General features: G+C 42.9%; 1 protein-coding gene and 1 pseudogene across 1 annotated transcript; both read left to right on the forward strand.

Annotated features, from left to right (window-relative positions):
• Positions 1 to 1,893: 1,893 nt before the first annotated feature.
• Positions 1,894 to 14,453, forward strand: LOC115664550 (disease resistance protein RUN1-like; annotated as a pseudogene).
• Positions 14,454 to 18,259: 3,806 nt separating this feature from the next.
• Positions 18,260 to 19,480, forward strand: LOC115693099 (uncharacterized). Its single transcript, XM_030620071.2, has one exon. The coding sequence runs from the start codon at positions 18,260 to 18,262 to the stop codon at positions 19,478 to 19,480; it is 1,221 nt and encodes a 406-aa protein (XP_030475931.2).
• Positions 19,481 to 20,748: the final 1,268 nt, after the last annotated feature.

Consider the following 20,748-nt stretch of genomic DNA (forward strand, 5'->3'; position numbering starts at 1 on the left):
CACAATGTGTTCCACATGTCTATGCTAAGGAAATATGAACTGGACCCAATCCACGTGCTAAATTATGAAGAAATAGACGTGGACGACAGAGTGTCGTAAGTGGAAGAGCCAGTAAGAATTGAGGACAACATAGAGCGAGTGTTGCGGAACAAGATAATCCCAATGGTCAAAGAATTTGGGAGCACCATGGAACCGAAGGTGCGACATGGGAAAGCGAAGAGTTGATGTGACACCAATACCCCCATTTATTTGAATAATTGGGTTGGATTGTAAATTTCAAGGATGAAATTTTTATAAGGGGGAAGAGTTGTGACATTCCGAATTTCGGTCCATTTTTGGGATTTATAAAACGGGTATTTCGTCAGTGTGCTTATAATAAAATCTCGCCCGGAACTAATTACTCTTGGATTATTATTTTTAAATTAGAGATTTCGCTAGAATCGCACTCGATTGAATTTGGCCGTTATTTAGAGCCCAAACTTTGGTGTCGAATTTCTCGGAGTCTCGGGACAAATTTAATTGGACGGTATCGAAATTATTGTGGCCAGCCTCGATATTGCCCAAGATATTTGAAAAGTGAAATTTTTGACAGGGTGTGGATTTGGACTAGTAGACCTCCCTCGTAGTGTGTTTTATTTAGTGTCTGTGGGCCAATTCTAATTTATTAATTAGGATTTTTCATGGCCGTTAAATCGTTTTCAGATTTGAACGTAAGCCGTTGGATTGCACTCGAGGACAAAAAACTAACTTTTGTCCTCTCTCTCTCTCTCTCTCTCTCTCTCTCTCTCTCTCTCTCTCTCTCTCTCTCTCTCTCTCTCCTCTGCGCGCCCCACTTGCCGCGCACGCCCCCCCTGCGTGCACGTTTCCCCCTTTTCGCATGTGTTCCATCCGCCCATACCCTCCCCCATGCAACTCTCTCTCTCTCTTCCTTTTTCTTCTCTTTCCTTCTCTTCTTCTTCTTCTTCTCTTCGATCTTCTACTTCCTTACTTCTTGCTTTGCCCGATTGCTCTGGCGTCCTGCTTGCTGCTCGCCACCCGAGCTTGTTGCCGCCCACCGCCGCGCGCCGCCACCGTCGCCAGCCAGCTCGACCGCCACACCACACCGTCCGTCCAGCCGCCACCCCAATCGACTGTTCTCTCCCTCTCCTCCATGCGAGCAGCAGCTCACCGCTGCGTCCGCCACAGCCAGGCTTTGCCGAAGCCGTCGACCCAGCCTGGTCATCCAGGACTCACACAGTACAGCCGCCCCGCCGGCCCGCCGTATGCCAAGTATCGCTTGATCGGCCTTACCGATTTCCCCCCCTCAGCCTCAGCTCTTCCCTTCTCGTCACCCCCGACCTAGCTGACCTCTCCCTTCCCTTAGGCGCCGTCGCCGCCACGTCGCCGGGACCTGCTCGCCACCGCCGCCGTCGCTATCACCGTCGTTGCCACCACTCTCCGTCCCAGCCTAACCGGCCACAAACTTAGCTCACGGCCGAAAGCAGCCCCAGTGCAAAGGGGCCGAGTCACCCGGCCGTGCCCGTTGCCTAGGCCGCTGCCCTTGCCGGTGGCCGAGTCACCGGGCCATGTGCCAAGCCGTGGTCGAGCCCTATGCCCGTCATGCCCTCGCCAGTACCGAACCCAGCACTATTCACCGGGGCCATTTTTAGCCCGTGTGGGTTTTTCCCGGGCCAAAACCTAGTAAGTGACTCCCTAAACCCTACTTAGTATAATGGGTATTAATCGGACTTGTTTAGGGATTGTTTAGTGTCGGTTTGAAAGCTAAGTTAGGGGCCGATTCGAGGATTGCATGCGGCAAGTTCTTAGATTATATTGTGGTGATTTTTGGGGTAAATTGGTGGTTGTTTATGGCTGGTTTAATGGTAGTTTAGTTGGCTAAATGTTGGTGGAATTATGGCTTGGATTGTGAGCTTAAATGGGATGGATGGTGGGCGCGTCTACGACGGGTTTGTCGTGGTGCTTGTGAGTGCAATTTGATGTTTGAATGTGGCCGACTTGAATGTCGGATGGGTGGGCTTGTTTGGTGAACTCGTGATTGGAATTTGATTAGTATGACGTGTGAGAATGACAAATTGAATTGTGTGGCATGTGTACCTGTAAGAACGGACTTGAGACATGTTGACGGTGGTCCGTAGAATGAAAGTTAACGGACTTGAGACGTGTTGACGTGGTCCGTGGAAGGAAAGTTAGACCTGGGACGTGTTGACGGCAGTCTTTGGAAATTAATTGAATTGTGTGACATGTGTACCTGTAAGAACAGACTTGAGACGTGTTGACGGTGGTCCGTAGAATGAAAGTTAACGGACTTGAGACGTGTTGACGGTGGTCCATAGAATGAAAGTTAACGGACTCTAGACGTGTTGACGGTGGTCCGTGAAAGGAAAGTTCGACCTAGGCGTGTTTACGTGGGTCGTGAGAAAGTGTGAAATGTCTAGTGAGGGACAGAGCCCGGATTGATCGGAGGGCTGACCTGAGGCGTGTTTACGCGGGTCGTGAGAACATGTGAAATGTCCAGTGAGGAACGGAGCCCGGATTGATCGGAGGGCTGACCTATGGAGTATTGACCCGGGTCGTGGAAAGTTGCTTGGCCACGCATGCGAATTGAATGTGATTGAATTGATCGAATATGCGTGGTTATGGTGTTTGAGTGGTGATGTTATGTTCCTGGATTATTATTGCATTATGGTGTAATTAACATGCAGGGTGGGCGTGTGGATGGAGACGAGGTAAGTGCGTGTATGTGAATTCTATACATTACTGGTTCGATTGCATGTTAAGACTTGTCTGAGTACGCATTGGCCTATGTGGGATTTAGGGTGCTGCTTATTGAGACTCGTTCTCATGGTTATTATATAACCATTTCAGACCCTCAACCCGGACCATGAATGGTTCGCCACAGCGTTTTGGGATCCCGAGGAAGAGCCGATGGAGCAAGACCCAAAGAGGAGCCCATGGAGTTGGTGGACCTTTTTGTTTATCTAGGCTAGTCTCCCCTGCCACCTATTCCTTTTTTATGATGATGGTAGATTTTAACCCTAAGAGCCTAACGCCTGAATTGTATGACCGAATGTTGTAAGTGACGGTCTACTAATGTTATGATATTATTGATTTGTGATATTGTTACCCCTCTGTCATAGTTTAATTGTCTGGGTTGTTTTAAATTCGCTTCCGCTTGCTTACTCGTGTGAGTGTTTCTTTTGGGTCGACAACTCGTCCTGGGACGTCCCATTCGAAATACGACCGTCGAAGAGTTGTCGCGAGCCCGGTGGGGTTCTGGGCGTGACACATTAAATTGTCATTTTCAAACTACCAGCTTTTTTTTAATCTTTTACAGATATTTATTTATCTTTCTCACCGACGACTTAAATTTACCAACTTTTACCCTAGTTTATCAATTTCTCTTTGAGTTATTTATCAACTTCGTTTCTATTTAATTACTAACTAATTTTGGATTGTCGATTCTCATTTAAGTTACTTGCCAATGTTTTTTTTTAATTGATTGATTTTTGTCGATGTTTATCATCTTTAATTTATTTTTCTTACAAATGCTTTAAACTTATTAACTCTTATATGAATATATCGTTACCAATTTTTTGTTTGTTTATGAATCCTCATCTAAGTTGCTTGATAAGTAGCGCTATGGCACTTACTCCCTTTCTTTGGAAGGAATAAGAAAGTTCGCAACGCTTGATAAATCACATGTAACAATAAAAAAAAAAAGTAATTGTCATGTATAAATCAGGACAACGTGAATCACTTAGATGACTAAAATTTGAACCATGAGCTTTTTTGGATTGGTGTGGAGCTCTTGGACTTCTAATTCGTCTCAGTGGACTACATTTTGTTTTGGCTGTGATTTTCTGAAAAAGTGAAGCCCTATTTGCTGGTGATTGTCAAGTATTGTTGGCTGGTATTTGCTTATTCAAATTGCTAAAATGATGCTACCACTTCTTTTTTCCATTTTTATCAGAGATGAGTCAGAGCTTATATAGAGAATTGTGAAGAAAATCTCCACTCACCTAGACAGAACACCTTTGCATGTTACTAAGCATCCGGTTGGGATAGATTCCCGAGTGGATAAGCTGAAATCAATGTCAAACCTTGAGTCTGATAAGGATGTTGTTGTGGTGGGATTACGGGGAAAAGGAGGCATAGGAAAAACAACTTTAGCAAAAGCCTTTTACAATGCTGTTTTTAGACAATTTGAGGGTTCATGTTTTTTGGCAAATGTTCGAGAAACTTCAGAAGGTTGCAGGGGTTTAGTTATTTTGCAAGAATTATTACTAAACGACATATTATTACCGCAACAAAGATTAGAAGTGTCCAATATGGATGGAGGTATTAATCTAATACAACATAGACTTCATCACAAAAAAGTTCTCCTCATTCTTGATGATGTGGATGACTTGCGATAGTTACGTGCTTTAGCAGGAGAAGGCAACTGGTTTGGTAATGGAAGTAGGATCATCATTACCACAAGGGATAAACATTTACTAACTTGGCTTGGGATAGATCAAGATCATGTGTACGAAGTTAAAGCACTGGATTATGGTGAAACTCATGAGCTGCTTACAAATCACGCTTTTCCAATGCACCAAATATTAAAAATCAGGACAGAGCTAGTGGATAGTGTTCTGAGTCATGCTAAAGGCCTTCCTTTAGCACTTGAGGTGTTGGGTTCCTTCTTATGTGGTAGAAGAGAACATGCATGGGAAAGCACACTAAAGAAACTTTCTAGGATTCCTAACAAAACCGTTAACGATGTACTCAAAATAAGTTATGATGGGTTAGAGGAAAATGAGAAAGAGATTTTTCTCCACATTGCTTGCTTCTTTAAGGGGTGGGCCAGAGATTACATAAAGAAAGTTCTTGACAGTTGTGATCTTGAGGCAATTATAGGATTAGATATTCTCATTGAGAAGTCCTTGATAAGCTTTGAGAACGGAATCCTAGAAATGCATGACTTGATTCAATTTCTGGGTATGGATATTGTGAACCAAGAATGTCGCGATGATCCAGGAAAACGCAGCAGACTTTGGTTGCATGACGATGTTCTCAATGTTCTGTCAAGCGACACGGTAAGACTTGCAAATATGATCAAAATTCTGCTCCTTATCTTTGACTCAAATTACTGAATATACATAACCTAAATAGTTTTTTATATATAGGGAGATTGTGCTGTAAAAGCCATGGTGTTGAAGCCACCTGAGTTGAAAGATATATGTGTAACAGTCTGAATTTTCGATCCTTTTCTCGGGATTTAGGAAATTAATATTGATCAATGCACTATAGTGAGATCTCACCCGGAAATGCGCATTCACGGGATGCTAACCTTATGGGTAAGGCCATTACGGGACTGAGTTCGCACGACCAAAGAAGTCGACCTGGGTTCGATCTTCAGCCATATGGATTGACGAGGGAATGTTTTGAGCCAACCGAGACCGGTCTATTTGATTGATCGTGTCCGAAGGGAACTAGCGACAGACCCTCGCAATTATATGACAATCGAGGTCGCCTTGGCTCGAGCAAACTTAAACGTGATTTGACTTAGTGTCGGTCACGGGTCAAGAGCGCGTAATCCCAATGAGCCACCCGTTAGCCTGAGATAAACTAAAGTCGCGATTGTTCGATCTTAGTCATTTCTTGGAATTCGAGCCCGGGAATCGAGAATTTTGAAAAGTGACAATTTTGGACGGCTGATGACTTTTTTGGCTTGGCCAACCTTGGGGCCAATCATTTCTGCAAAAAAAATGGATTTCGGTTCGAGACCGGGAAAATTACGATTTTGCCCCTGTAGACACCGATGTTGGATTTTGAGGCCGTTTGAGGTTATTTTTCGAGGCCGATGCCGTTTTTGGGTGGCCATGCATATCTGGAGTGGTTTCGGACGAAAATTGGAATTTTGGTTCGGAAGTGAAAAATAATATTATTTTATTCCCAGAACTTTGCGGTCGATTTTTGAGGGCTTAAGAGGCTATTTTCACGAATCCGATGCCATATTATGTTGGCCACTCACATTTTGGTTAGTACGGTCGAAAAATGGAATTTCGGCCTGGGGCGGAAAAATTACTATTTTGCCCCTGGACCCGGTACTGGGTATTTCGAATTTTGGACTGGAGAATTGGGAATTATTAAATTAGAATTTCGGCTGTATTATTGGACTTTGGACATTTTTTCCCTTCAATTATTGGATAGAGACAAATAAGGGCCGTCGGATCAAGGGCAAAATGGGAAATCGCATAGGATCGCGACACGTGGCGCCCTCTAGTCCCCCATTTTTGACCAGTCTGACCTTCTCTCTCTCTCTCCTCCCTCATCTGGCCAGAACCCCCCACGATCAGCCCCTCCTCTCCCATTTTCTCCCTCTTTCTCTCCCAAAATTCTCTCTCTCTTGTTTCCTTGCCCTGATCATCGCCGCCGGAAGAGCACCGCCGGCCATCGTTCGCCGCCGCTGCTGCTGCTGGTCCGGCTGTTCCAGCCCCTTGTCCAGCCAGTTTGTCGCGTTTTTCTTAGGTAAGTGTCTCCCCCAAAAACTACCTAGGACCTCGGGTATTGCTAGACGCGGTTCGGACTCGGTTTAGGGGATTTAGAGGTTGATTAAGGCATTGATAATGGTTATTGGTGGTTGATCATGGTTATTGGTGGCTGAGTGTGGCTGTCAGTGGTTGTTGCGGGTTGGATTAGACGTCAGGAAATGAGTTTTGACGGTTGGAATTCGGTAGAAATCGGTTCGGGTTTGAATCCGTGAGGTTCGGGGTGAATCGCGGATTCACGGTTACTGTACCCGCCCGGTTTGCTATTTTAGTAGAAAATATTGTGGGCCGAATTTGATGAAGTTTTCTTCATGAAAGTTGTTCCCAACATCTTTAAGTATAATATATTTTAATTTGGGAATTTTGGGAAATCATTTCATGCCATTCGGAAGTCCATCTTTGGACCGAAATAAAACTGCCCGATTTACTGTTCACCCGACCTTCGGGTCTGTTCGAATTTTTATAAATTTTTCCAGGCCTATTTTCAAAATACTTCCTTCACAAAAATTGTTGGGGACATTTGTGGATATAAGATATAAAAATTTCAAAGCTTTTCAAGGTGATTTGTGTGTTGAAATAAATGTATTTTGAGGACAGAATAGTCTGTTAGAGCGAACTGATTTTGGTCTGATTTCGAGGGACAAAAAGGCATGGTTGTAGATTGAACCGGATTTCGTATTCTTCATAAGAAATGTTGATCAAGATGTCGTTTATGATATATCCAAATTTTAGAATTTTTGGAGTTTGTTTACTATTTATTTTGATGGGATTTCGGTCACTATTTAGGGTTCGATTTAGGGGTTTATGTGGCTGTTTTGGGGGCTGAGATGAAGGCTGGTATTTGGTTGTCGTGGGCTGATTTGGGGACTGATTTGGAGAAGAAATTGGTGAGGATTTGTAGGCTCGATGATGGCTGTGATGTGTGGAGCGATCGTAGTTAATTTGTATAATTGATTGGAATTATTGTGACTGTTTGGAGACTGATTTAGAGGCTGGATATTTGTTGGTTACGGATTGATTTGGCAATGAAAATTTGAGGTTTAGTAGATTTGGATAGGGCAGTGATATTGTGGATCGATCGGGATTCATTTGTGTGATTGAGTGGGATTGTTATGGCTTGATTGTGCTTAATTGATCAATTGTGTTGTTTGTGATTTGTTGGCTGGATCGGGATTATGTGTTGGGCTGAATATGGCGTGGTTGTGTGCCGTGTGTATGTGGCCGTGAGGTGTGACGGTGTGGTAGTGTGAATGCACATTGAATTCGCGTGTTAAATGTGTATGGTCGTGTGGTGTATTCGTATGACGAGAACGTCTGTTTGTGAAGTGTACGTGAGATGTGAATTGGTGCGTGGCTACGAATGCGTGTGAGGTGTGTATGTTTGGTCGTGCGACTGTTGACCGTGTGTAAGTGTGTTATGAGTGGAACGAAGGTACTGGAATGTAGGATTGGTTGGGAAAAGGGTCCGTCCTGAGGCGTGTACGTTTATGCGGGACGATGCCGTCCCTGACGAGGTGACGATGCCCGGCCCGACGGGGTGTCGATACCTGACATGGTCAGAAAATCATTGGCCTGATGCGTTTTACGCGGGCGCGGTTGAAGGAAAGTGTGTGTAGGATTCCGTCCTGAGGCATGTACGTTTACACGGGACGATGCCGTCCCTAACGAGGTGACGATGCTCGGCCCGACGGGGTGACAATGCCTGACGAGGTCAGAAGACCGTTGGCCTGATGCGTTTTACGCGGACGCGGTAGTGGTGGAAGGGTTGAAAATGAGTGGATTTGGCAAGACGAGTGAAAGGATTGTGAAAGGTTACGTGTGGTGTGAGTTCGTGTGCGAGTGTGGGTGCATCGCGTATTGTAGTGCTCTATTATGGGGAAAAATCTGCTAGGCATGGTATGAGACGTGCTCAAGTAGGTTTTGCCTTATAATCGAGGCATGCGCGTGGTTGTGATGTTTTGCTGTGACGTGTTGGCTACCTTATTGTCTAACATGCAAGAATGTGCTTAATGAGTTCCAGGTAGGTTCGTAAGTATTTGTTGATTTGGTTGAACGTTGTGAGTGGTGCGTGTTTCGTTTGGCGGTACGTGAGTGCCTACGTGGGGTTTGGGGTTGTACACTTATTGAGATTCGTCTCATAGTTGTATAATCCACAATTTCAGACCCCCAGTCATAAACCTGGGAAGTCCGCCTCCTCTTTTTGGAAGTCCGGGGAACTGCCTTTGGTGCCCAGGGGAGCTGCGGGTGAGTTCGTAGGCGATGCCCAAGAGATTTCCGGAGGCTCAAGCCAGAGATTCAGGAGCAGATCGGAAGATGGTGATCAGTAGTTTCCCCCTAGGGTACTTTAGGGGTTGTGTGAAATGAGTTGACCCATAGGGAAGTAAAGTTAACCAGACCCTGATCTTTTATTATGACGGTGATTTCGGATGCCGGTTTGCTGTATATGTGTGTAATATGATGTTTATATATTTGGTGCTGTATGAATATGTGTTATTTGATTGTTAGGGTGGTCTTCCCTGTTGTCGTCATCTTTCTGTCCGGGGTTTTGTTTTATATATCCGCTTCCGCGTGTGGCTCTGATGTTTGGGTTGGGTCGGCGATGTTCCTAGGACGTCGCATCATTTCGACCGGAGCAGGGGATGTCACGAGCTTGATGGGGTTCGGGGCGTGACATCCCCATTTTGAATTGGTATCAGAGCAAGGTTAGCTCAATACCGGTAAGGTCGAGACCTGGAGTGATAAGGAGCGGCGACTTCAGGGTAGCTAGTTAGGGAGCCCTTTGTAGATGCGTGTTTATGTTGTTGATGCATGTCCTGTGAGTACGCGCCTGTGATTGCTGGGTGATTTATTGTGATTGTGAGGTTGGTTGAGACGAAGGTGCGGCAGGACTTGAGGTGAGTACGAGAACTCTGTTGAGTGCTTGGTGATGTTGGCTTGAGGTTAGGTGATTGATTTGATGGTGGGTTGTTGGTTGTCGAGTGCTGGTTGTCGAGATTGATGCCTAGGGTTTGGACTAGTGTAGTTGGCCTAGACCTCTGATACCCGTGTGGACTTATAGCAGGTAGGAGAATAGTAGGAGGCTGATTCAATGAGCAGCGAAGGAAGAGGAGTAGGAAGAGTCCCAAGAAGGGGTGCTGGAAGAGAAAAAAGAGGTAGAGGTCATGCTAGAGCTAGAGCCGTAGAGGACATGGATATGGGTGCTAGAGTGGTAGAAAATCCTGACGTTGGTGTTGGAGCTGCAGTGGACCCTAGAGCTGATGTTAGACCTGCAGAAGATCCGCATATGGAAGGAGTCCTCAGAGTATTAGAGAGGATTGGGAATATGATGGATAGGCTGTGTTGATCATGTGTGATTTTGAGATAATTGTGGGCTTGGATTGGTTAGTTAAACAGAATGCTGTAATGGATTGCAGCAGTAGGGTGATTCAGTTTAGTCTGGCTCGACACCTTAGAATTGAGGTTATAAGGAGTTGAGTAGGAACCTCGATAGTTGCGCTGTTGACAGGATTTAAGTAAGAGATTTTATCGGATGGCCAGTTTGGAAGGACTATACGGACTGTAGAGGATATGTTGGGAATATGTATATTGGATTTTAGGAGCAAATGGGAAGGAACCAGTTTTAAGGAATAAGACGGTCCCATTGGTCAAAGATGTTTGAGATTATTACGGGATAGAAGGTACCATTTGGGAGAAATGAATAATGAGACGTCATCACCCCCATCTGTTTGGATAGCAGATATAGTTGTAAATTTTGAGGACGAAATTTTTATTAGGGGGGAAGAATTGTAACAGTCTGAATTTTCGATCCTTTTCCCGGGATTTAGGAAATTAATATTGATCAATGCACTATAGTGAGATCTCACCCGGAAATGCGCATTCACGGGATGCTAACCTTATGGGTAAGGCCATTACGGGACTGAGTTCGCACGACCAAAAAACTCGACCTGGGTTCGATCTTCGGCCATATGGATTGACGATGGAATGTTTTGAGCCAACCGAGACCGGTCTATTTGATTGATCGTGTCTGAAGGGAACTAGCGACAGACCCTCGCAATTATATGACATTCGAGGTCGCCTTGGCTCGAACAAACTTAAACGTGATTTGACTTAGTGTCGGTCACGGGTCAAGAGCGCGTAATCCCAATGAGCCACCCGTTAGCCTGAGATAAACTAAAGTCGCGATTGTTCGATCTTAGTCATTTATTGGAATTCGGACCCGGGAATCGAGAATTTTGAAAGTGACAATTTTGGACGGCCGATGACGGTTTTGGCTTGGCCAACCTTGGGGCCAACCATTTCTGCAAAAAAAATGGATTTTGGTTCGGGACCGAGAAAATTACGATTTTGCCCCTGTGGACACCGATGTTGGATTTTGAGGCCGTTTGAGGTTATTTTTCGAGGCCGATGCCATTTTTGGGTGGCCACGCATATCTGGAGTGGTTTCGGACGAAAATTGGAATTTTGGCTCGGAAGTGAAAAATAATATTATTTTATTCTCAGAACTTTGCAGTCGATTTTCGAGGGCTTAAGAGGCTATTTTCACGAATCCGACGCCATATTATGTTGGCCACTCATATTTTTGGTTAGTACGGTCGAAAAATGGAATTTCGGCCTGGGGCAGAAAAATTACTATTTTGCCCCTGGACCCGGTACTGGGTATTTCGAATTTTGGACTGGAGAATTGGGAATTATTAAATTAGAATTTCGGCTGTATTATTGGACTTTGGATATTTTTGCCCTTCAATTATTGGATAGAGATAAATAAGGGCCGTCGGATCAAGGCAAAATGGGAAATCGCATAGGATCGCGACACGTGGCGCCCTCTAATCCCCCATTTTTGACCGATCTGACCTTCTCTCTCTCTCCTCCCTCATTTGGCCAAAACCCCCCACGATCAGCCCCTCCTCTCCCATTTTCTCCCTCTTTCTCTCCCAAAATTCTCCCTCTCTAATTTCCTTGCCGTGATCATCGCCGCCGGAGGAGCACCGCCGGCCATCATTCGCCGCCGCTGCTGCTGCTGCTGGTCCGGCTGTTCCAGCCCCTTGTCCAGCCAGTTTGTCGCGTTTTTCTTAGGTAAGTGTCTCCCCCAAAAACTAACTAGGACCTCGGGTATTGCTAGACGCGGTTAGGACTCGGTTTAGGGGATTTAGAGGTTGATTAAGGCGTTGATAATGGTTATTGGTGGCTGAGTATGGCTGTTAGTGGTTGTTGTGGGTTGGATTAGACGTCGGGAAATGAGTTTTGACGGTTGGAATTCAGTAGAAATCGGTTCGGGTTTGAATCCGTGAGGTTCGGGGTGAATCACGGATTCACGGTTACTGTACCCGCCTGGTTTGCTATTTTAGTAGAAAATTTTGTGGGCCGAATTTGATGAAGTTTTCTTCATGAAAGTTGTTCCCAACATCTTTAATTATAACATATTTTAATTTGGGAATTTTTGGAAATCATTTGATGCCATTCGGAAGTCCATCTTTGGACCGAAATAAAACTGCCCGATTTACTGTTCACCCGACCTTCGGGTCTGTTCGAATTTTTATAAATTTTTCCAGGCCTATTTTCAAAATACTCCTTCACAAAAATTGTTGGGGACATTTGTGGATATAAGATATAAAAATTTCAAAGCTTTTCAAGGTGATTTGGGTATTGAAATAAATGTATTTTGAGGACAGAATAGTCTGTTAGAGCGAACTGATTTTGGTCTGATTTTGAGGGACAAAAAGGCATGGTTGTAGATTGAACCGGATTTCGTGTTCTTCATAAAAAATGTTGATCAAGATGTGTTTTATGATATATCCAAATTTTAGAATTTTTGGAGTTTGTTTACTATTTATTTTGATGGGATTTCGGTCACTGTTTAAGGTTCGGTTTAGGGGTTTATGTGGCTGTTTTGGGGGCTGAGATGAAGGCTGGTATTTGGTTGCCGTGGGCTGATTTGGGGACTGATTTGGAGAAGAAATTGGTGAGGATTTGTAGGCTCGATGATGGCTGTGATGTGTGGAGCGATCGTAGTTAATTTGTATAATTGATTGGAATTATTGTGACTGTTTGGAGACTGATTTAGAGGCTGGATATTTGTTGGTTACGGACTGATTTGGCAATGAAAATTTGAGGTTTAGTAGATTTGGATAGGGCAATGATATTGTGGATCGATCGGGATTCATTTGTGTGATTGAGTGGGATTGTTATGGCTTGATTGTGCTTAATTGATCAATTGTGTTGTTTGTGATTTGTTGGCTGGATCGGGATTATGTGTTGGGCTGAATATGGCGTGGCTGTGTGCCGTGTGTATGTGACCGTGAGGTGTGGCGGTGTGGTAGTGTGAATGCACATTGAATTCGCGTGTTAAATGTGTATGGTCGTGTGGTGTATTCGTATGACGAGAACGTGTGTTTGTGAAGTGTACGTGAGATGTGAATTGGTGCGTGGCTACGAATGCGTGTGAGGTGTGTATGTTTGGTCGTGCGACTGTTGACCGTGTGTAAGTGTGGTATGAGTGGAACGAAGGTACTGGAATGTAAGATTGGTTGGGAAAAGGATCCGTCCTGAGGCGTGTATGTTTACGCGAGATGATGCCGTCCCTGACGAGGTGACGATGCCCGGCCCGACGGGGTGTCGATACTTGACGTGGTCAGAAGACCATTGGCCTGATGGGTTTTACGCGGGCGCGGTAGAAGAAAAGTGTGTGTAGGATTCCGTCCTGAGGTGTGTACGTTTACGCGGGACGATGCCGTCCTTGATGAGGTGACGATGTCCGGCCCGACGGGGTGACGATGCCTGACGGGGTCAGAAGACCGTTGGCTTGATGCGTTTTACGCAGGCGCGGTAGTGGTGGAAGGGTTGAGAATGAGTGGATTTGGCAAGACGAGTGAAAGGATTGTGAAAGGTGACGTGTGGTGTGAGTTCGTGTGCGAGTGTGGGTGCATCGCGTATTGTAGTGCTCTATTATGGGGAAAAATCTGCTAGGCATGGTATGGGACGTGCCCAAGTAGGTTTTGCCTTATAATCGAGGCATGCGCGTGGTTGTGATGTTTTGCTGTGACGTGTTGGCTACCTTATTGTCTAACATGCAGGAATGTGCTTAATGAGTTCCAGGTAGGTTCGTATGTATTTGTTGATTTGGTTGAACATTGTGAGTGGTGCGTGTTTCGTCTGGCGGTACGTGAGTGCCTACGTGGGGTTTGGGGTTGTACACTTATTGAGATTCGTCTCATAGTTGTATAATCCACAATTTCAGACCCCCAGTCGTAAACCTGGGAAGTCCGCCTCCTCTTTTTGGAAGTCCGGGGAACTGCCTTTGGTGCCCAGGGGAGCTGCGGGTGAGTTCGTAGGCGATGCCCAAGAGATTTCCGGAGGCTTAAGCCAGAGATTCAGGAGCAGATCGGAAGATGGTGATCAGTAGTTTCCCCCTAGGGTACTTTAGGGGTTGTGTGAAATGAGTTGACCCATAGGGAAGTAAAGTTAACCAGACCCTGATCTTTTATTATGACGGTGATTTCGGATGCTGGTTTGTTGTATATGTGTGTAATATGATGTTTATATATTTAGTGCTGTATGAATATGTGTTATTTGATTGTTAGGGTGGTCTTCCCTGTTGTCGTCATCTTTCTGTCCAGGGTTTTGTTTTATATATCCGCTTCCGCGTGTGGCTCTGATGTTTGGGTTGGGTCGGCGACTTTCCTAGGATGTCGCATCATTTCGACCGGAGCAGGGGATGTCGCGAGCTCAATGGGGTTCGGGGTATGACAATATGTATCGGTCCTGATGTTTTTACAAAAATGAGAAGGTTGAGATTGCTCATCGTGTGCAAAGTGCATAACTCTTTCCAAGGTCCTCTGTGTCTTCCTAGTGATCTAAGATGGTTTGAATGGCTTGGATGTGCCCCTTGGATTCGAGAATTTTCCTCTTATCCAAAGAAATTAGTGGGACTTGATATGAGCAAAAGCAGTATCATGTTTGGGCCAAAACAATTTAAGGTGAGCATTTACCTACATAGACCTCTTTATTAACTGCTTCATAATGTATATGTAAATGCATATTATATGTACTAGTACACAAAAGGAAGTAGCGTTCGTATGTTTTAAAAATTGCTTCTCGTTTTTTCTTTCAAAATGACCTTAACTACTTGCGTTAGAAATATTTTTATGTCTAGCAAAATTGGCATTAGAAAATTTATGCAACACAACTTTATTAGAAGCATTTAATGGAAACATTTTCTAGACAAAATAGACAATACAAAGAAATAGAATAACCAATTTCACGTATATGTCCATAAGAGTGATGCCCGTAAAATAAGTAATTGAGGTTAATGAATGGAAAGAATAACAAAAAAGATTGAATTCCCCAAATATAGGAGGTCTTCTTTACTTTATACAATAATATAGATGAAGTTCAAATACTTTATAAACCTAAACCCTCTAACTATCGATATAGTTATATTTCAAAATCGAATCAAATCTACCTAGTGAAGAAATGAAAAATACAAATTTGCAAGTGTAAGCTGTGTAACCTAATTGTGACTGTGTTGGTTGTTTACATATAACCTTTGCAATTTTGCGGAAAATTTGTCTAATGATAGAGTTAAAAGGGAACAAATATATGCGTATATAAAAGTAAAAGCACCCAAAAAGTAGCTGGCCGGGTGGTCAAGTGTTTTGTTTGGTTGTGGCAGATAAGACATCCTAATCACAGCATTTCCCACTCAAAGTAACTTTAGAGGCCACGTAGTCACGAAGTGACGGAGCCTTACATGATGCATATACGTAAACAGCAGGATTTTTCCTGCATGAATAGAATTAGCTCAGTCGAAGGTTTGAATGCACCGTGCTGTAAAACAAGGCATTATTATTTTCTTAAATCAGCTCTTAAGGAGCAGCATTGCTAAGTGGATGTAATAGGATAATTATTAGAAAGTTTCTCGATAATGGGTGCACTGCGTGCACAACCAATTCGATATAAGTGTTCAGGTAGGGCCGTATCATGAGTTTCTTAATAGAAAGTTAGACCCAAATTTTGAATTGAATAAATGAAAATTTGATTTTCTTCATAATGTTTTTCAAAGTTGGCGTCATTGTCTTTGCTCTTCAAAAAAAATCTAATGTAATGGAATTTATATCCTTGACATTCATCTATTATATATAAGTAAAGTCATAATTAATAGAGTTTTCATTCCTGGGCTTGCCACGTGAGATTTTACCTTGTTTCTATGACTTGCACAATGACATTACACGTGGAATAGTTTTTGTCACAGAGCCAACATGCACGTGCTGGCGACATTACATTTCACTTTGCTTCCATGATTGCCACGTAGCATGACACATGGCAAAATTTTGTCATGCAGCCCACATTCTCATGCTCGCCTTGTGACACTTCACTTTACTTTTATGATTGCCACATAGCATAACATTGGCATAGTTTTACCCCAAACGAATTTTCGTCAGCTCGCAGAGGGTAGATTTAGGTTAGGGGTAATAGTTTAGGATTTTTTGTGAGATGTAAATTAGTTTGGGATAAATATGTCACGGGGTATTAGCTTGGAATTTTTTGTGAGATGAAGATTAGTTTGGGATAAATGCGTCTACCGGTTTGAGATTTTTAATGGTGTTAATCCTAATTTTTTTAATGAGTGCCCAACGCAATTTATTTGTGAATTTTTTCATGTTGTGTAACCATATATTATTCAATTCTTTCAAATAATATCTAAAGTATAAAATGATAAGAGTTATCTATGATATGCTAAAGTGATCATGAAAACTAAATTGTTGGGTAAAGTTCACTCTTGAATGTGCCACGTGGCTTAGTCACGTGCAAGATTTATCGTACATATACATATATATATTTCTAATTACTGGTAAAGTTTCTAAGTGTTTAGTAATTTCTCAATACAATATGTCATTCTCACAAAATCAATTATAGTATCTTTGGATGAAAAGTTAATTAATAGGTTAAGAAATTTACTTAGAAACCTAAATAGCGTTGCATAATCCAACGATGCTCCTTGCTTCCTTCCACATGATGAGTATTGTGGGCTAAGGATGAAAATCCTTAATTGTGGCAACAGCATCATACAGACACCCTTATTTTCCCTTTCATAATGTTTATGAAAGTTGGTTTCGCTGTTTTTGCAGGACTTCCAAAACTTGAAGTACCTTAATTTCAGAAATTGCGAGTCACTGGTTCGTATACCCGACCTCTCATGTACTCCAACTCTCGAAGAATTGGATCTCTCTAATTGCAAAAACTTGGTAGAAGCACACGAGTCCATTGCATATCACGACAAGTTACAAGTGTTGAATTTATGGGGGTGCTCTAAACTTAGTGTTTTCCCAAATGTGCTCAAGTCAAAATCTCTCCGTGATCTTAATATTTATGATTGCACAAGGTTCAAAAGGTTCCCAGATATTCCACAAAAACTCAAAGGCCTGAAAAAGCTTTGTTTACGAGGCACCGCTATAAAAGAACTTCCTGCATCAATAGAATTAGGAAATTGCAAGAATCTGGAAAGTCTTCCATCTAGCATTTACAAGTTACAAAATATTGACCACTTGGAGCTTCGGGGTTGCACAAATTTAGTAGGGTTTCCAAAGTTCGAGGATTCGGCTGATCCGCTTATGAGGACCGGACCTTCACATTTACGTCGGTTAAGCCTTGATGGATGTAATTTGTCTGAAGTAGAGTTTCTTGACAACCTTTCCTGTTTTCCCTTTTTGAGAGAGTTACATTTGGACGGGAACAATATTACTAGCCTTCCTACATCCATCAATCAGCGGGATAGATTATCCCTACTAAATGTTACAAATTGTCATCAATTACAAGAAATTCCTGAGCTTCCACCATTTTTGAGTTATTTTTGGGCGGATAACTGCAAATCTCTGCAAAAAACTGGAGATTTAACTTCATTTCATGATTTTGTCCGTAGAGGGTTGACCATGGCTGATATTACCTCGCTTGACTAGGTTAGACTCTCTCTCTCTCTCTCTCTCTCTCTCTCTCTCATCCATGTGGAGTATATGCTGGATTCAGTGTGTGCTTCTACATTGCAATAGTAGATAAAGGAAGACTGGAGGCTTAAGAAAAGCAAGCGGATATAAAGTGGTTCTGCACGTATATGCATGTAATGGAGGTGGCTACCTTACTTTTATGGGATTGATTTCTATCACATGAGACTTGTATGTTAATGCAAGCAAGGATCAACGGATCTCTGCTCGTTTATAGAGCTCTAGTTTGAAGTGGAATCCACTAGGATTACTTACTAAACTCAAATTGAATTTTTCTATTTGGGTACTCAAGCTTGGGTACTTTCTAATGGTCTGCCTTTATGACATTAGGATTCTAATTACTCTACTTTTCTCCCCGGAGGAAAGATGCCAGAGTGGATCCTTTCTGTTGAAGAGGGTTCTTTATCTTTCATGGCTTCAGAGGACTTGTATGACAAGTTTCTTGGATTTGCTTTCTGTTTCGTTCTCGGCCATCATAAAAAGGAAGCCACGTTTGAAATTTTACCACATGTTAATGGCAAAAGGCTGCAATACCCTGCGCATGCTCTCTTTCCGTTGGATTCGGATCATATTTGGCTTGAGTTTGTAACGCCATCTAAGCTGTGGGGAGAAGTCAATTTTGGCCAAATTGATGGGAGTTATGTACAGTTTAGCCTTACAGTACAGGGTGAAACTGTGAAAAAGTGGGGATTCCGAATAATATGTAAGTAACTAGAGAACGATTTAAAGGCTATGCTTCAAGACAATCAGCTAATTGATCCAGTTTTACTCTACGAGGTTGGTCATGAATCAACAAATTTAGAAGCTGAGAGTTCACTTATGCATGAAGATAATTCAATGGACTTTCAAGAATGTCAAATATATACTGAGAAACAAAGTCATTTTGTATCAAAGAGAGATCATGAGCTTATTATCCCTCAAGGCTCGCAAACCCCAGTTCAACCTCCTGAAGTTCAATCGCCGACCAACTCAGGGGAGCAGACGAATGCCAGAACTGCTACCGTTGGTGATTCAGCCGCAGATGAACCTGAGCCAGAACCAATCAACAATCCGTCTACCTCAGGCTCAAGGACTGCACCAGCTTTGACGTCAACCGCGAAGCTGACAACATCGACAGCATCTATGCCCTCTCAGGGAGCAGCAGAAACGGTTGATCTCCCAAGTGCACAACCATCCACGGTGGCTGAAGAGTCTGAAGTTTCGGACATTGAGATGTCCGATTTAGAAGCAATCGATGAAATCTTGGGAGTATTAAAACCAAGACGTAAAACGCCCCTCCCATCAGGTTCTGACTCATCGACACCTGGAGCTGTTGATGGCATGAGAGCTAAATGGGAGGAGTTGTACCAACTCACAAAAGAAGGATACTCCAAGATTGCTTCTAAATCAAGCGTCGAAGAGAGAATAAAGAATCTGCTCGCCGAGTTGAGTTCTGGCAATGATTGCTTCACCAAGACTTCCGAATTTCAGTACAGCTGCGAAGTGTTTGCTACACTCTTTGCCGATGGCGTTGTAGTTTTTAGACAGAACTGTGACAAGATTGAGTCATCAACAGCTGTTGAAGAGAGCTTCAACAAAGTGGAAGACAGACTGAAAGCTGGAAAGAAAACTCTGAAAGAACGTCGCAGTTCTTATCAGGCTGCCATCAACAAGAAGGATGAACTTACTGAAGAAAAGGAAAGGCTTGAAGCACTTCTTGCTGAAGTTAAACGCCAGATCGAACTTAACCATATTGATATTCAGCATGAAGGGAAATCTATGAAGCGACAGTTTCGGGACGTCGATGCAACCATGCAGGAGTGCGATCGAAAACAAGCTGAAGTTGAAAAGCATTTATCCATCAAAAGGAAATGTATGGAAGAGAACAAGACCTTGGATGAACGCCTGTCAACTTTTAGGAGAAATGTGAAGAGACGGTTGGATGACACACAAATATGTGAAAATATTGCATAGCCCAATTTTGCCAAGTTAGCAATAAATCACTCCATTAAGCTCTCGTTGTTGGTAGTTTGTTTGTAAAACAAACAATGAGGTGCCTTGTCCCACATCGAAAGGATGTGAGTGCGCACGTGGACGAGATTTGACACTAATCAACGATCATTTTTATTTATTTATTAAATTTCGAATTTATTATTATAAAATAACTGTTTTGTCATATTGAAACAATGTGACCGTTCGCAAAAGAGTGGCGGTTATTTTTTAATAATTTAATTTCGAATTTTTATTTTCTGCCTAATGGTAATTAGGCTCTCTTACAACCTTTGGAAGGTTGTGTCTATTCGGACATAATTTCTTTACATTCGAAAGGTTGTGTTTGTTCAACGTATAAATAATTCAACGTTTTTGTTCATTAAAAACAACAACCATTTTTTCCATTTCTTCCAAGAGATATACAGCCATCTTTCTAATTGTTTTCTTAGAGAGACCCTAGAGATATACCGAAATTGCTATTCGGTATTCTCAATCGAGACTTTGTTGTATCCTGGAGGAAATTTGCCGGTGACCATTAGCAACTTCGTGGGGCAAATAATTCCTTAAAGATTTAAGGAATTATTTTTTGCCGGTGACCATTAGCAACTTCGTGGGGCAAATAATTCCTTAAAGAAAGTGATATCACGCCTCAAAGTCTGACTTCGTTGTTCATCCCATTTGACGTTGAAGTTTCTTTTCTTCTACAATTCGGAGGAGCATATTTTTCCAACAATTTTAAGGAATTATTTTGCAACAATGGAGTCAAAGTCAATTACACACTTTGTGCATGTCGGTGGCTCCCAAACATTTTGCTGCTCGAGATAATCTTGACAGCATATTTTGCGACGGAGAAGAAGATGAGGACGGTGGAATCTCGAATTGCAAGGCTAATCTCCCGGAGTAGAAGATGACGCTGGCGGTTATTGTGAGGCAGTCCAAACCGTGGCACGGAAAGAATGGGGATTGCGTTTGGATTCAATGAAGCAGAGAGAAGTGAAAGGAATTCAATGGAAATGAGAGATATGAACGACTTTCCATTCTGTCAAATAAGATCCTCTATTTACTTTATGCACCATCTTAGACTGGATCTCGCTCATCTCCCGCGAACAATCTCTTGGAGAGGCCAAGAGTAGATGAGGGAAAAAATGCGTCACCATTAACAATAAGATCCAATTTGGCAACAAGATATGTGAGGAGACAGAATTGAATAAGGCTCAGTGGAGCGCCTATACCTACAATATATTGTTCTT

The sequence above is a fragment of the Syzygium oleosum genome, unplaced genomic scaffold (assembly GCF_021117445.2).
Source record: "Syzygium oleosum isolate NSW1041296 unplaced genomic scaffold, Sole_v2.1 Sole_v2.24, whole genome shotgun sequence".
Lineage (NCBI taxonomy): Eukaryota > Viridiplantae > Streptophyta > Magnoliopsida > Myrtales > Myrtaceae > Syzygium > Syzygium oleosum.

What these genes read in the sequence shown, in the direction of transcription:
- LOC115693099 (XM_030620071.2), top strand. Translation starts at nt 18,260, where the DNA reads ATGCTTCAAGACAATCAGCTAATTGATCCAGTTTTACTCTACGAGGTT.